Raw genomic sequence first — 17,389 nt, 5'->3', positions numbered from 1 at the left:
CGTTTTTTGTAAGCTGGGGACTAGTATAGTCCATAAGGTCGCGTTCTGTCGCACTAGGCCGCATCCAGCAGATCAAAGGGTTTTAGATCCATTCCAAAACCCTAAAAAGGTCAGTTCCGGCGATAGATTGCGGGTTCCATTTGCAGTTTCCAATTGCTCTAAAAGGAAGATTTCGAAGTCCTTGCTCATCCACTCGGACTGAAACAAACCCTAAAATTCTTGGGAATAGTACTACGATTTGGTTGTTGATTTCGTAGCTGGTGTGGTCAAAGGCCGGATCTTGGGCACTTGGGGAGAGATGGCGTCAGCCATTACCGGTCAGGGCCCGGCAATGAAGAGGCGGGACTCAACGGTGACGAGGGAGGGGGATCAGCTCATCATCACCCCACTCGGCGCCGGCAATGAAGTGGGTCGCTCCTGCGTCTACATGACCTACAAGGGGAAGACCATCTTGGTAGGGAAAAGCTAGTCTCTTTCTTACTCTATGTGATATCTTGGTTACATAGCTGTGCGCTGAGCTGTGATGTCTGTTGGTTTTCTTTGGCAGTTCGATTGTGGAATACATCCGGCGTACTCGGGCATGTCTGCGCTTCCTTATTTCGACGAGATTGATCCTTCGACAATTGATGTGCTTCTTGTTACTCAGTACGCACTGCTTCTCCTTTTGTTTCCTTTCTCAATTTCTCAATTTCCTGTCGAGTAAGCACATACTCTGATATAATTATGTGTCTATATATATACACACACACGTTATGTATTCTTGGTTTTTCTCAGGGACCAGTATTAGATTTCATGCTTCATTGCACAGGCTAAGAGACATCAACGACATTTTTGTGTGTTATGAGCTCTGAATAATTTGTACAAACTTGCATAGACATAATCTGAAAAACTACTTTGTAATGAATCTTAGCTTGTCCTACATGTAGATACTAATCAATCATTTGACAATGTAAACTGTTGATATCTTTAACACCCCATATGATATTCAATAGAATGCCAGGTTGAACTGTGGCCCATGAAAATGTAGTCCTGTTGGCTCTAGGGTATTTCATGGTTAAATCCGGAAAATTAACTCTTGTGACTAGAAGTGGCAATGGATTGGCATACCTTCAATTACCTTTAGTGTAGGTAAAGGTATGTGTGTAATCCATACATAGATCTGGAACTATGGATATCAGGTCGATTATGTACTTTAAATGTATGTACTAGGTAGTCGATATAGATCAAGTTCCATTTGTTTGGCTAGTGAATTGGACAGACTGCCTATTGTAGCGCCAGCTAGGTATATTTCAGGGCAACAATCATTATCTCTTAGATAGAACTAGAATAGATATTTTTTGTTTCCTACTCACACCTCCGCGTCTATTGACATTTCGCCATCGCTTTGCTTATTCTTTTTAGGGCTCTCTTGGAAAGAGTTAAGGATGATTTAACTTAGCCTTGAGGCACTCACCCTCCTCCTTTAACTTTCAATTATAAACCCTCCCAGCTAGCTGCTTTATTGCTAAAGTCCTACCTTTGACCTTATTGAATCATAATATTATTTTTTGTTGAGTTTTTCCCCCCTTCTATTGTTATTTGGGTTTTCTTCTCATATAACTGCAAATTAATCTGATTTGATGATGTTGTAACTTCTTTGCAGCTTTCACCTTGATCATGCTGCATCACTACCATACTTCTTAGAGAAGGTACATGCTTTTCCTTATGACGATAAAGGTCTTACACTTTTCTATATGCACATTCTTAAAGTTAAATCTGATGCACAGACTACTTTCAAAGGACGAGTTTTTATGACTCATGCAACAAAGGCTATTTATAAGCTGCTACTATCAGATTATGTCAAAGTGAGCAAAGTTTCTGTTGAGGATATGCTATATGATGAGCAAGACATACTCCGTTCCATGGATAAGATTGAGGTACATATTTTGACATTAGTAGGAGTTTCTAGACTTCTAGTCAGTATCTCTAGCTTCTTCTTGAGTAATACTTTGTCCTTTCATCTTTAAGTAAATTATGTTACTTTTATTCCATTAGAGGTGTTTATCTTATTGCTAACATTATTGCAACCTCAAGAACACCGCCCTCTTGTAGGTATCTACACATAAAGTTCTCCTGTCCATCTTCGAAATTGTTGAGATTTTAAGTATCTGAGCATACTTCTTGGTTTTCTTTTAAGATATCAGCTGGTTGCCTTTGCATCTCTATGTGCTTCGAATGCCTTCAGATGGAATTCTAATTATCTCAAGCAGGGAACTTTTTTAAACATGCAGAAAAAAAAGTTTAACAAAGAAATTGCACTGCCTGAAAATAAATTTTATTGAACTGAGCAGCTCATTAATCACTAAAGAGGATTCTTATTTTCAAGTGTTCTTTAGTACTGTTGAGAAGACTGTAAGACAATTTGCTGATGAATCCTACAGGTCATTGATTTCCACCAGACACTAGAAGTGAATGGGATTCGCTTCTGGTGCTATACTGCTGGTCATGTCCTTGGTGCTGCCATGTTCATGGTTGACATTGCTGGTGTGAGAGTTCTCTACACCGGGGACTACTCCCGTGAGGAGGATCGCCACCTTAAAGCTGCCGAAATCCCCCAATTTTCCCCTGATATCTGCATCATTGAATCCACCTACGGAGTCCAGCTCCACCAGCCCCGCCTTATCAGAGAGAAACGCTTTACAGATGTCATTCACTCAACTATTTCCCAAGGTGGCCGCGTCCTTATACCTGCTTTTGCCCTTGGGAGAGCCCAAGAGCTCCTCCTCATCCTGGATGAGTACTGGTCCAACCACCCGGAGCTCCATAACATTCCCATATATTATGCCTCCCCTCTAGCCAAGAGGTGCATGGCTGTCTACCAGACCTACATAAATTCCATGAATGAGAGAATCAGGAATCAGTTTGCAAAGTCGAATCCTTTTGATTTCAAGCACATTTCTCCGTTAAAGAGCATAGAGAATTTTGATGATGTGGGCCCATCAGTGGTGATGGCCAGTCCAAGTGGTCTCCAAAGTGGACTTTCTAGACAACTATTTGATAAGTGGTGTTCAGATAAAAAGAATGCTTGTGTTATTCCAGGGTATGTAGTGGAAGGGACGCTTGCAAAGACCATAATCAATGAACCCAAAGAAGTCACGCTCATGAATGGGCTCACTGCACCTCTCAACATGCAGGTGTACTACATCTCCTTCTCAGCTCATGCAGATTTTGCACAAACAAGCACCTTCTTGAAGGAGCTTATGCCACCTAATATAATTCTTGTACATGGAGAGGCCAATGAGATGGGAAGGCTCAAGCAGAAGCTCATAACTCTGTTTGCTGATACCAATACAAAAGTCATATCGCCCAAGAACTGCCAATCGGTGGAGATGTACTTTAGTTCCGAGAAAATGGCTAAAACTATTGGAAGGCTAGCAGAAAAGGTTCCAGGAGTTGGAGAAGCTGTTAGTGGCTTACTTGTCAAGAAAGGCTTCACATATCAGATTATGGCGCCAGAGGATCTTCACGTCTTCTCGCAGTTATCCACAGCAAACATCACACAAAGGATCTCTGTCCCTTATTCAGGTTCTTTTGAAGTTATAAAGTATAGACTAAAGCAGATATATGAGAGTGTGGAGTCTCCATCTGAAGAGTCTGATGTCCCTACATTGATCGTCCATGAAAGAGTGACGATAAAGCAAGAGTCAGAGAACTATGCGACGATGCAATGGTCATCAGATCCAATAAGCGATATGGTTTCTGATTCTGTTGTAGCTATGATATTGAATATCAGCCGAGAAGGTCCAAAAGTGACTCCTGTGGCAGAAGCTACTAAGACTCAGGAAGAGACAGAAAAGATGGCACAGAAGGTGATCTATGCTCTGTTAGTGTCTCTTTTTGGGGATGTCAAAGTTGGAGAGGAAGGAAAATTGGTTATTACTGTGGATGGGGATGTGGCAAGCCTGGATGGAAAGAACGGTGAAGTAGAATGTGAGAACGAGGGATTGAAGGAAAGAGTGAAGACGGCATTTCACCGGATTCAAGGTGCTGTGAGACCAATCCCTCTTTCAGCATCTTGACTTGGGAGCTTCAGCATCCCGTAAGAGGACTGGTGTGTTTTTATTAATATGTTTCATACACATGGAGTTCTGCTATTGGAAAATGCTTTGTGGCTGAGGCCATTGTATTTTAGTGGGTTATGTGCTTTCTGAGGCTCTTCCATAGGAGCATAAATATTAGTTGACTAACATCTGATGATGTCTTTTGAGATGCTGGACTTTGTAAACGGTATATACTTTTGGATATGGCAAAGCTATAGATCTCCTAGATTAATGATGATTAACTCGACAACATTCAATCTGGCAACTGAAAAACTTCAGATCTTGTTTGTAATGCAAAATATGTTGCATCTATTTGAAATCATATCTTTCAATTCAAGTTGTGCCACCTTTTCCAATTGAATATGATTGTAGCAAGATGAAATAATTTATTATTTGCTTCGGATCCGATAATTTAACTGCCAGTGGAATTCATTTTTTGTTTCAGCAAACCTTGCTTACTTTCTCTGTTCAGGGTACAGATATGCAATCAATCAGACTGAACTTGTTTGGGTGCTCAAAGTTTTTGCTTCGCTTGTTACCAAAAATTTTCAAGTATGACGAGGAAAGATAGATTGCTGTACATTAACGTGCTTTCAAGTGAGCAATCAACTAACTGATCAGGTTTGTCACAGACACAGTATGCAACTTCTGTAGACAATGATGTACTTTCTCGACTTTACTCTTGTTAATGTCTTCAAAACACATCTGATAAGTGATATAAATCCTAGTTGACCGAGACCAACCAAGCTTATTAGAATGCTCAGAAAGGAAGACGATGCACGGGCCGACATGCCAAACAGAAACGACGTTGATTACTTGATAACGAGGTTTTCGATACAACAAACCAAGAGGAAGAACAAGTAGAGATCTACAAATCCCAGCGCTCGCTTGTTTTACTAGACCCGACCTTCCCAGAGGCAGTCGAGCGAGGGATTTTTAGATCCTTGGAGGAGGCTGGCGACATCGGCCGGGGGGTTGAGTCCCATGGCGGCGGCTCGCTCCCATCGCTGGAGACGAGTGAGGCCGATGCAGGGCCCGTACCTCATGTCCAAGTCGAACTGCCGTAACCTCTCCTCCTCCTCCCCGTATTCATCTGCACCACAAACATGGGGTTACTGTTAGTGTTAGAGGGATTTAAAGAGGGAGGAGGTCATGTATATAGTACCGTCGAGATCGACGGAGCCGTGGGCGATGAGGGCAGGGGTCTGAGCGGGATCGGGTGCTCCGACGGAGGCGGCACCCGTGTATTTGCTGAATTTCTTCTTTGAGGGCTTGGTGACGCCGCCCTTCTTCTTCTGCCGGTAGAAACCCTTGATGTCACTCGATGCCATTCTCGTCCTTTTCCTTCCGAAACCAAGGCTTTTGAATTTCGAATGCCACAGCCCAACCTCGCCCCCCTTTCATTTCAAACCTAAGGAAGACCACTATCCGACGTGGATAGCTCAAGATCTCGCCACGTTTCATGTTAGCGGATTAAATTTTAATAAACACAGTTAAACAATTATCTTATATATATATATATATACGAAGGTTTCTTCCCTGCAATCGAATTAATTCTTTATCGATCAATTTGATGAAGATCTAACGGTTAAGATCTTTAAGGGTATAATAGGAATGAAAGATATTACCGGTTTAGCAGGTAATTTTTTTTAGATATATAATCTTGCACATTATTTTTTAACAATTATATTATTTTAATATTTTATTAAGTAAAAGACATATATATCATTAACTGAGAGTAATGTATATATATTAAAATAAGGGTATTGATATTTTTTATAATTAACTTGATGAAATTTTAATTACATTTTATCTTTTTAATTATTTTTTATTATTTACATATATCTCCCATTAGTTTAAGATTGATTTAAATTAAATTTTAATAGATAGAGATAGAGAATTATATTTAAATTAAAGTTTATCTCCAAACAATTAAATTTAAATTATTTAATATTAAATGATATCTCCTATAATTAAGGCATAATTATATTTAAGAGAGAAATCTTAACGGAAAAAACAAGATCTAATGGTTAAGATCTTTAAGAGTATAACAAGAAAATTGGAAAGTTAGGCACACGTAATTAATCTTCTTAACTGATATACTCTTTTTCTTACGTAATGTGTATGAAAACTGGCTATTATAGCCGTTGGATTAAAATTATAATTTTTAAAGGTGCATTGAAGTATTTGCCTATATATATAGTAGGCAAATACTTCAATGCACCTTTAAAACTTATAATCTTAATCCAACGGCTATAATAGCCAGTTTTCATATCCGGTACCGGTTTTCCAGTACCGGTTCCAAAACCACATTACGTAAGAAAAAGAGTATATCAGTTAAGAAGATTAATTACATGTGCCTAACTTTTCAATTTTCTTGTTATACTCTTGAAGATCTTAACCATTAGATTTTCATCAAAGTGATTGATAAGTACCGAAGAAGCGCTCTATACGTTTTTTCCGTTAAGATTTCTCTCTTAAATATAATTATGCCTTAATTATAGGAGATATCATTTAATATTAAATAATTTAAATTTGATTGTTTGGAGATAAACTTTAATTTAAATATAATTCTCTATCTCTATCTATTAAAATTTAATTTAAATCAATCTTAAACTAATGGGAGATATATGTAAATAATAAAAAATAATTAAAAAGATAAAATGTAATTAAAATTTCATGAAGTTAATTATAAAAGACATCAATACCCTTATTTTAATATATATACATTACTCTCAGTTAATGATATATATGTCTTTTACTTAATAAAATATTAAGATAATATAATTGTTAAAAAATAATGTGCAAGATTATATATCTAAAAAAAATTACCTGCTAAACCGGTAATATCTTTCATTCCTATTATACCATTAAAGATCTTAACCGTTAGATCTTCATCAAATTGATTGATAAAGAATTAATTCAATTGCACCGAAGAAACCCTCTATATAGTATTTGCCTATATATATAGGGTCTGTTTTCACACACACACACACGCACGCACGCACGCACGCACACGCACACACGCGCACACACACACACACACAGAGGAAGCAGACAGATTGTAAACGATTTCCTTCTATTCGTGGATTGAACTCTTCTAGAGTTCGGGAGGCCTCGCATTGCAGATTAGGTCGGGGGATTGGAGCGGCATTGGTAGGTAGTAGAATCGCGATTGGGGGAGAGTGAGAGGAGGTGGAAGTGATGGGAACCGGAAGCAGCAAGAACTACTCGGCGGCAGCTGCGACGGATGGCGCTTGGAAGGCAGGAGCGAAGGGTTCGAGACTCTTCTTCACCTCTTCCTGCTTTGGCTTCCCATCGACTCTTTCGGATGAGAATGTGAGCACTCTCTCTCCCTCTCTCTCTCTCTGAGAATATATATATATATATATATCCTTTTCGATTGTTCGTGAAAGTGTTGGATTTTGTTGCAAGTGAACATGTAGAAGAAGTCGGTAGCTTTGCTTAATCTTCTCCTTCCTGTTTGTGTTAATTTATTTTGTCACAGAACAAGCTAAGGTCAGTATGTATTCCCTCAAGGAAATAACACTATGCCCTCTTCTGCCATCGCTGTTCTCTTGACGATTTGCTGAGTTTGTCGCGTTCTGTTTGATAATTTATCCTTTTCTTCTTTTCTTCTTATGATCGAACCAACTCAGTATTGTTATGCGGTTTACCTTGGAACCCATCTGCAAATAGTGATTTTGATTAGTTGCAGCCACACCACAGTTAAATTCTTGCTTTTATCGTAAATCAGAATCTAGGAACTAGTGACGGAATAAACTTCTCATAAATTCATTTGCAACCACTTGCTTCTAAGTGTTGCCTCCTGCTGATTGGTGAATCAACAGTAAATGGCAAGTGAATTGACCAAAAGTTCTCTGAGGTGTTTACGTGAGCGAATTTTTTTACCCTATTTCAGAAGAAAGAAGTTAATGCATGGGAAGGCAAGGAGTGGTCCTGTCCTGTCGCTGCTACGACTGAAGCTGATGATACATCCATTAGAGGGAATTACGAAGGTTGTCAAAAACACGGGCCTGAATGAAGTGGGCTTCCAATGTTGATTTCTGAAGATTGTGAACAAAGTAGAGAAAACCGAGATAGTAATATCACAAGATAATTCAGCTGCTCTGCTACCACAGCTGTTATTAGCAGGTCGAAGAATTTCACAGGCCGGCAACTATCTGGTATTGGTTTTAACCCTGATTATACTAGTTTCAGGTTAAACGGAGGTGCTTGATTGCGGTCACCAGGGACCAAGTCTCTCTTCTCAGTCACCTTCCCTGTTCTATATTGTGATGGAGGTAACAATGTTCATGAAAATGTTAGCCGTTCCTTCAATAGAAATAATACACAAGACCCTAATGTGGGAACTACTATTTCTCCAGATGCGCTCAGGAATAATGAGAGAGATCACTACAAATTCTCGATATTCACATTCGGAACGTAGTGTTGGACGGCTGCGTGATAGGGTTGTTCTCAGAAGGGCTACATTCCCTGAGTGAGGGATTATTAGCTTCTCAACTTCTTGATGATAGTGATAGGCCTACAGAATCTAGCCGCCTGGACAATGGAAGACAAGTCTTAGATAGCGCAATAAGATCTGCATTTTCTTCCAACAGGAACATTGAATTGCTACCAGTTTCTTCTGGCAACAACCCCTTTCCTATTGCTAGCTCTGTGGATAACAGCAATTATCATGCCTCAGAAACTCTGCAGCTGACAGGAGCCAGAAATCATGATTTACTGGAACATTGATCAACATTTCTTGAAAAGAGGAGAAGGATCAGATCTCAGGTAGTGTAAATTAGATTTGCCATTTCTACTTATTCATGCCATCAATTAAGGGTAACTTATCAGGTCACGACAGATCAGATTGTGCATCTTGTCTGGACAACATCGAATAGGCAGAGCAAGTAGCTGACTTGGCAATTCTGATGATGAAACGTGGGCTAGCATATCAAGAATAGTTTTTGTTGGCAGAAGCACTTTTTAAGGTACTTAGAAATCCTCAGAAAGAACTTATTCTATGATTTTCATGGTTATAAATTACTTGTGAAAGAAGTTAAGTTTATTTCTGTATATATTCATTTGACAAGGGTGATTGCAATCTCAAACTCCACAGCATTAATCATGCTGCTTCATGCCAGAAATTTGTCTGATGGAAAGCAAACAATAAAGAAATTAGGTCCTCTGTTGTCTGTGGTGAACCATGTTGGTGCATTGCAATTAAGCATGACATTATCACAGGAAGCTAGATGTTTTCATCTCTAACCTTTATATTGTGCTTCAGAGTTCAGATGTCTGATTTTCAATTTTGTACAACTTTCACATTTAACTTCTTTTTTTGTGTGTGTGCAATGACTGACACATTTTGGTACAACAGAGCCTTTTTATTTTTCCTTTAATAATCTAGATTTTTTTTTTAAACTAAAACTTTCTTTATAGTCTGTTATGTTGATTCGTTTTATCAGTTAGTTGTATAAAAGCAGCATGGATCTTAGAATTTTTTTTTTTGACTTATTACTAACAGATGCTATATATGTCTTGTCGAGTATGGAGATTGCACGGGAGCATTGCCTTGCAATCATGAATTTCATCAAACATACATAGATAAATTGTAATGCCCCCGTCCGGCACGGGCACGTGCACGCCTAGGCACCCACATGGCATGCACGACAGGTCGGGCGGGGCCCGTCATGCACAGATACACTCCTGTGCACATATAATTATGACATTATCAAATAATATCTGCTAAAATATTCACGCTCACATAATCCAACACCAAATAAATCATATTATCAGTCAAATAAACCTGTTACATATGAATATCCAAGTCCACAATATTATATACTAGACCACTGCATAATCTGGCAAGACCCACACAGGTCATGATAAACCATCAAGATACAACTAAACAACTGATACACGAGTATACTATAATCTGATATGTACTATACAAATCATCGTCTGATATAATAAACTACAAATATAACAAACAACTATACAACTCAATTTTTATCCAAACTATCATCTATACCGTCTCGCACCTATAACTCACCTCATCAATCTAAAATATCTTCTCAGGATATCTCAAGTCACTATCACATACCACATATCTGAGAGGGTTAGAAAAGAAATAAAGAGAGTCATGAGTAAAAGACTCAGTGAATAGATCTTATCCCGAATCAGTGATGTCAAACAGAGAGTAAATCATGTACTGGATAATATGAATCAAAAAGAGTATCATGTCATTAATGAGTATATGAATGTATTCTCAATAATATATAAATAAAAAATAGATAACATGTCATAACTAATAAAAATATATAATCATCGATAATGAATAAACAAATCTCTATGTTATACTATCATCATAACTCTCTCTCAATTATGACACACGATACATGCCGACCATGACCATGCTATGATATCAAATGCAACCATATATAATGTATATTGACAACTTGATAATCAGGTAATCAGATGATAATAAAATCATATGTATTTCTCAACATTTCAGTTATCAATATTAGCTCTATATGTCATCATCATACTAGACTACTGTGCACAGCCAACACCCGGTACCCAGTCTCAACATCATGTCCGAAGGCTCAGAGCATACTCCGTCACCCGTAAAGAGTATCTCAAATATAATCATACCCCGCCACCTACTAGGGTATCAACATTCATCCAGACCGGGCACCCTCTTAGCTGATAGAACCCTCGTGAGGATAACTCGCCACATATGTCTTGGTGAACGGCATGCGTCCGAATGTCTGCTGCGCATACAGACTAACAACCTCGGATGTAAGGCCAATAGGATCGCGATTATGTCGAGTGATCAATCAACTCTAGGCACGCCCTAACCCTCGCGCCCACTCGGGTATCTCACACTTTCTATCAACTATCCTATAAATCAAATTTTATGCTTACCTTCTAAATAACAGATTATATGCATATATCTAGTACGATAACAAGTCAATGCATAACAAAAATTTAGGTGGACAGGAATCAAAAGAAAATGATGTGATGTAGTCTCCAACAATATAGTCAATACATGCATACCCATGCTAATCTATCACATGCATAGTCATGCTACAAATTAACTAGACATAAAATTATAACAGTATAATCCTCTCTAATCATCTCTATATATCATCAGCATACTCATATCCAAGATCAGCATAATTACATACATGATAAAAGATGCTCGTCTGTAATCATCTCTAGATAAAGTTATATAATTATGTTGGAGGCCAAAATATGCATGTATATAATATATAATGTAACCTAATTTGAGAAAGACGTCTAGGGGATAAGACTACTCACTCTTGATCAGAAGACGCAAACCACGTATCCCTCATATCCGCCAATCAATCGAGTGACAACTCATCACTAGCAAGGTCTACGGGGTCTCAAAGAAGGGGGTTCGAGATCTGAAAACATTTAAGTAGCATGAAGTTAGTCGTTTATCTAATTAGCATTAATTCAAGTAAAATATAAATGCTTATTAGGTTTAGAAGCACATCTTTTTATTTATGATTACATAACTTGATCTATATTATAGATACGATTAAAACACTATAATTATACTATTATCATAAAATACTAGTTATAACATAAGTTGAAAGGTTTGTTTCTTTTTATTTAAAAATATTATAAATATATAATTATAAAGTAAAAGCTAAATAATTATAAATAAGATATAAGTATAGATAAGATCTATTTTATAATAAATTTTATAATTCTTACTCTATCTTGATTAATCAGAAATTATATAGTATTTACTTAATTATGCACAATAATAAATAAATAAATAAATAAATAAGACTAGTATCTTATTCTACATACAATAGTATACAATAAATTGTTAAAATTACTTAAAATGCATATACTATGAATATGAGTACATAAATCTAATATAAATAAATAAATAAATAAAAGTATTATCTATATTTATACGTAATAGTTATAACCTAATTAATCATTAATTATAATTAAAAATTATCATGCGGAGAATATATATTATTATGAACATAATTAATGTCTAAATAATTTATTTGCATTAATAAAAAAAAGGCAATACCTAGCTAAATAAATAAACAAACATAAAATAAAATAAATAATAAAAGCAATGACACCAATGCTAGGCTCGGCCCAGCACTGGCTGAGCCCAGCACTATTGCAGAAACAGAAGAAAAAGCTCAGAAAAGAAGAGAAGAGGAGAAGAGGAGGGGACCGGGTCGACAGGGAGGGGACTCGGCCGCTGCTGGCTAGCCAGCGGCCGACCTCTTACTGGCGGCTCAGTTTTGGTGAACCCGAGAGAGAGGAAAAGATGTTCACCTTGGCCACCGTGGCGATGGCGGCAACAGCGGTTCGACGATGGTAACAGCGGGAGAGAGAGAAAGAGAGTTTGAGAGAGAGAGAGAGAGAGAAAGAGGAATATAAAGGGGGAGAGAAAGAGGTGGTGGGGACGTTGCGGCTGCGGCGTCGCGGGCCCACCAGCAGCATGGCACAAGGCCAACCATATTGTGGCCGGTCACGTCGTGCCATGCAATTTTTTTTTTCTTTTTAGGATAGGTTGTTACATAAACGGTTGAAAGAGATTCCCTGGTATCTTCTTAATCCAATTATAGGCACATTGAATTAATGAATTTGTACTTAAATCTGCATATTTCAAACTAGTGGCAATAAGCTATCCATACTCCAAAGGAACCTAATAAGGATCTTAATATCGAAATCTCCACACAAACTGCTATATTTGTTGGATGGAAGGTGTAACGGGTAGGTCTGGTCCCGGCCTGTTTTAATATTTATTTATCTCTTAATCTTGGCCTGTTTTAATATTTATTTATCTCTTAATCTTGCCACTTCTGTTCGCACCTATGAAACTGAATGGTTTGTGATATTCCATATGTCAAATTAACTTCAAAGGGACCTGCGGATTCTCTTCTTTTCACGAACCAAAGCTTCCAGCGTTCCTTTGTTAGTGTTACTTGTTAAGAACTGCGTTTCTTTTCTTTGCAAGCATACCCAGACAGATCTCACTCACTCTGTTGTGAGATGGAGGATTACACACACTACCATGTAAATGTGAGGCCTTTGTAAGTGCTATAGGCAACAGATGCGAAGAGCTTTTTTCCCCTTTTAAATAACCTTGTTTCGTACTTTCCTTGGCTATTGTGCAGCAAAGTTTTTACGAATTTTTTTTTACCAAATTAAACTCTTTTTTTTTAAATAAAAAGACTGATTTATTGATCAAATGAGATTCAATTGTATTTCTAAAAAAAACGCTGATCAGTCCAGTGTTGTTATTATCAGATATTTTTTTATCTTAATTACTGAAAAACTTAGTTAAAAAAAATTTATATATACAGAATACTTATTAATTCAAATAGGACCTGACAAAAATATTGAGTTGTCAGCGTCTTTGTCTAATTAGTTTAGTATTTTTATTAGGACTACAGTGAATAAAACTCTATTTGATAATAAATTTGAGAGTAATCTATTTCGATAAAAATAATTTGTAACAGTTTGGTCAAAAACTCAGTTTTTACTCATTCGTCAACGAGTTAATTCCAGCCTGTTACTTTGGTGAAATATTTACCATTATCACACTCTCAGGACTTGTGGTGATGCTACCACACCACTTGGACCTCTTCCTTTGGCAATAAAAGGGAGAACAAACGAAAGAAAGAGATGGAGGAAGTACTATTGGCACAGCCAAGCTATGACATCTCTCCTTCCGCCTCTTCTCCATCTCTCCTCCGCCCCTCATCCAAGCTCTTCCCAAGCTCAAGACCCCACTACTACCGGCGTTCCTCCCAAGCTCACCGTCCTCCGCTCCCGGCTGAGCCAGCTCTGCAAGGATGGCCGCCTCGACCTCGCCCGCCGCCTCTTCGACTCCCTACCCCGGCCGGCCCCGACCATCCTCTGGAACACACTCCTCATTGGCTACGTCTGCAACTCCTTCCCCGACGACGCCCTTCGCCTCTACGCCCTCATGAACCACCAGCATCCTATCCCCTCCGCCTCGGACCACTACACCTACTCTTCCATCCTCAAGGCCTGCGCCCACTCCCGCCATCTTAAATTCGGCAAGTCCATCCACTGTCACATCCTCCGCCGCTCCCCGGCGCCGCCCAAGAATCGCATCCTCAATAATTCCCTCCTCAACATGTACGCGTCTGCTACTTCTGACGCGGAACCAGCTTGCTCTGACGTCGTCCGCTTGATGTTCGACCGAATGCCCAAAAGGAACGTTGTCTCTTGGAATACGGTCATCGCCTGGTATGTCAGATCCCGGCGCCCGGAAGATGCGCTTGCGCTGTTTAATTGTATGATCGAGGTAGGCATTAGGCCGACTTCCGTCAGCTTCGTCAACGTATTTCCCGCTGCATCTGCCGTTGTGGATGGTGACAAGCTTTCTAGTGTTCTCTACGGTTTTCTTGTTAAGCACGGACAAGGGTATGTTGATGACCAGTTTGTCATGAGTTCTGCGATATGTATGTTCTCTGATCTTGGGGACACGAAATCAGCTAGAAAGATGTTTGATCGAGCTGAAGAGAAGAACACGGAGGTGTGGAATACAATGATAAGTGGATATGTCCAGAATGGGCAATTCATTGAAGCCATATACCTTTTTATCGAAATTTTGGGATCCAAAGTGGTTGCTGCGGACACTGTCACTTTCTTGTCCTCCCTAATAGCAGTCTCGCAATTGCAGGATGTCAGACTGGGTCGGCAGCTGCATGGCTATTTGATAAAAGATAAGTTCTTGATGCTACCTTTGGTTCTTCGCAATGCGCTCATCGTCATGTATTCGAGGTGTGGTCACGTTCAAACTGCTTTTGAGCTATTTGATCAGATGACTGAGAGAGACATTGTATCTTGGAATACCATGATCACTGCTTTTGTGCAGAATGATTTGAACTTTGAGGGCCTGATGCTGGTTTTACAGATGCAGAAAGATGGGCTTGCTGTTGATCCTGTGACATTGACAGCCTTACTTTCCGCAGCATCAAATCTGTGCAGTCTAAGAATCGGGAAACAGACTCATGGATATCTCATCAGGCATGGCATCAAGTGTGAAGGAATGGAAAGTTATCTCATCGACATGTACTCAAAATCAAATTGCATTGAGACTGCAAGGCAACTATTTGATGCCGATTGTCCTGATATACGAGATCAAGTCACTTGGAATGCCATGATTGCAGGATATACACAAAGTCGACAACCTGAACAGGCTATCTCACTGTTCCGTGCAATGCTTGAAGGAAAACGGGGACCAAATTCTGTGACTTTATCATCACTCCTCCCTGCTTGCGATCCAGTTGGAGGAATACAAGCTGGTAAACAAATCCATGGATTTGCCATTCGGCAGTATCTAGACACTAATCTTTTTGTTGGTACAGCTCTAGTGGATATGTATTCCAAATGTGGTGATATTTTATCTGCAGAAAGTGTTTTTGATGGTATGGCAGAAAAGAACACCGTCACCTACACCACAATGCTGTCTGGATTTGGACAGCACGGGCTTGGCGTGAGAGCTTTGTCTCTCTTCCAGTCGATGCAACAGTTAGGTGTAAATCCGGATGCCGTCACCTTTGTGGCAGTCATTTCAGCATGTAGTTACTCTGGGTTGGTGGATGAGGGTCTCATTGTGTACGAATCGATGAAGAAGTTTGGAATTCTTGCTACACCCGAGCATCATTGTTGTGTTGTAGATTTATTAGCTAGAGCTGGCAGGGTGGATGAAGCATTTGAGTTTGTTAAAGGGTTGGGTGAGGATGGGAATTTTGTAGTAATCTGGGGATCATTGCTTGCAGCATGTAAATTACATGGGAAACTGGAGTTGGTGAAGTTGGTCTCTGAAAGGCTCTTTCAGATGGAAAAGGAAGAAGGGCTTGCTGGCTATCATGTTCTGCTTTCAAATGTATATGCCTCAGAGGGCAACTGGGATAGTGTTAATAAGGTGAGGAAAGAGATGAGAGATAGGAGCTTGAGGAAGGATCCCGGGGCTAGTTGGATTGGAGTTGAGGCTGCAATGCACAGATTCATGTCTAGGGATCAGAAACACCGGGAGAATGACCAAGTATACTCAATACTCCATGAACTGGCTTTGGAGATGAAATCTTCGGGTCACAGGACTCCAGTAGATCCTTGTCTTGTGGATGGGTTGACTGAATTTGATTAACGACATATATTTGGGGATTTGTTTTGAGTCGAGATAGTTGTGAGCATAAAAAGGCAGCTAGTAGGGCAGTGGTTGTTTTAACTTCTCCCGAGATAGAAGGCTTTCAACTAATTTGTCCCTAACGTCCTGCACTGTTGTTAGGTAAGTGGGCTATGCACTGCCTGCACATTCTCTATGTGGTACCATGATTCATTAACTCCAGATCTTAAAACGGTCATGCTCCTTCAAGTATTGCAGTTTGAGGGATGCTGAATTATGATGCAGATGCACCCTGATTTTGTGTGGATAGGAAAGCAAATGATCCGAAGTTATTATTAAGGAATAAGGAATGGACAGAAGGGAGTGAAGAATCCTACTGAATTATCTTGATTGAGCTGGTTTGTGTTCTAGGACTATTGCACTTTTAGTATGGTGACGTGTGTCAGACGCAAAAAGGGGGGAAAAAAGTGAAAGCAAAAAAGCATAGAGACGGGAACTGAGAAAATGGAGGAGCAAAGCCTTTGGAAATTGGCACAGCTGCACTAACAACTAACTTGATGCCATGTGTTTTATTGAAATGAATTAAATCAGAAATACTAATCAATGATTGAAGAAGAAGAATTTCCTTATCTGAGATCTATTATTTGATTGATCATAGCTGCGGAAGAATTCTCTTTATTTGTCTTTGACACTTTATTTTTTTCTAATGCAGTCGAGGTATCAGATGATCATTACAATCAGCTGAATGGGGCAGTTTTGTACTGTATTAGTTTTGAAGTTGAGTACAGAAGCAATTCATGTAAATTGCTTTCTCTTTGGAAGCCTTTTAAGATGCTTGAATTATGAACTTGTTCCCGGGATACAGCAGATGGTCAATAACACAATACCTGGTTGGCTTTTATATTTTTTATTTCTCCACTTCCAGCAGAGGGCAGTATCTCTTCCATCAGCTTAGTTAAATATTTAAGATATGGGTCGTTCCAATTCTTAAACTGTTCTTGTCATTTTTTGTTGTTGTGAAAAGTTAAATTTTAATAATAATCTCAATTAAATAAATGTTGTTTGAATTCGAACTTAAGAACGCTTATATATCATAAACCGCACTCACCACCCATTGGCCTAATTCTTTTGT

The 17,389-nt window shown here is 39.0% G+C and overlaps 3 protein-coding genes across 6 annotated transcripts; 2 read left to right on the top strand and 1 right to left on the bottom strand.

Annotated features, from left to right (window-relative positions):
* The first annotated feature begins 10 nt into the window (after positions 1-10).
* Positions 11-4,329, top strand: LOC140784616 (cleavage and polyadenylation specificity factor subunit 3-I). Its single transcript, XM_073132105.1, has 5 exons — positions 11-454; positions 548-645; positions 1,643-1,688; positions 1,767-1,916; positions 2,421-4,329. The coding sequence occupies exons 1-5, from the start codon at positions 299-301 to the stop codon at positions 4,056-4,058; spliced, it is 2,088 nt and encodes a 695-aa protein (XP_072988206.1). The 5' UTR covers positions 11-298; the 3' UTR covers positions 4,059-4,329.
* A 540-nt stretch (positions 4,330-4,869) lies between these two features.
* LOC140784617 (uncharacterized) lies at positions 4,870-5,462 on the bottom strand. Its single transcript, XM_073132106.1, has 2 exons — positions 5,245-5,462; positions 4,870-5,172 (listed from the first exon to the last, which is right to left on the bottom strand). Exons 1-2 carry the CDS (start codon positions 5,408-5,410, stop codon positions 4,976-4,978), a joined length of 363 nt encoding a protein of 120 aa, XP_072988207.1. The 5' UTR covers positions 5,411-5,462; the 3' UTR covers positions 4,870-4,975.
* A 1,611-nt stretch (positions 5,463-7,073) lies between these two features.
* Positions 7,074-17,298, top strand: LOC140783732 (pentatricopeptide repeat-containing protein At3g22150, chloroplastic). 4 transcript variants are annotated; one of them, XR_012108178.1, is made up of 5 exons: positions 7,074-7,418; positions 8,002-8,383; positions 8,468-8,876; positions 8,955-9,076; positions 9,179-9,552. XR_012108178.1 is itself a non-coding variant. In XM_073130738.1 (2 exons), exon 2 carries the CDS (start codon positions 13,813-13,815, stop codon positions 16,276-16,278), a length of 2,466 nt encoding a protein of 821 aa, XP_072986839.1. In that variant the 5' UTR covers positions 8,944-9,076; positions 13,707-13,812; the 3' UTR covers positions 16,279-17,298. The 4 variants fall into 4 exon arrangements, 1 of the variants encoding a protein (XP_072986839.1); XR_012108176.1 differs by having other exon boundaries at positions 7,185-7,418; positions 8,950-9,076; XR_012108177.1 differs by having other exon boundaries at positions 7,185-7,418; positions 8,940-9,076.
* Positions 17,299-17,389: the final 91 nt, after the last annotated feature.

The sequence above is a fragment of the Typha latifolia genome, chromosome 3 (genome assembly GCF_019914945.1).
Source record: "Typha latifolia isolate L0001 chromosome 3, TyphaL0001v2, whole genome shotgun sequence".
NCBI classification, from domain to species: Eukaryota; Viridiplantae; Streptophyta; class Magnoliopsida; order Poales; family Typhaceae; genus Typha; species Typha latifolia.
Note: the sequence above shows the minus strand (reverse complement) of the source record. Positions and strands in the feature narration are given on the sequence as shown.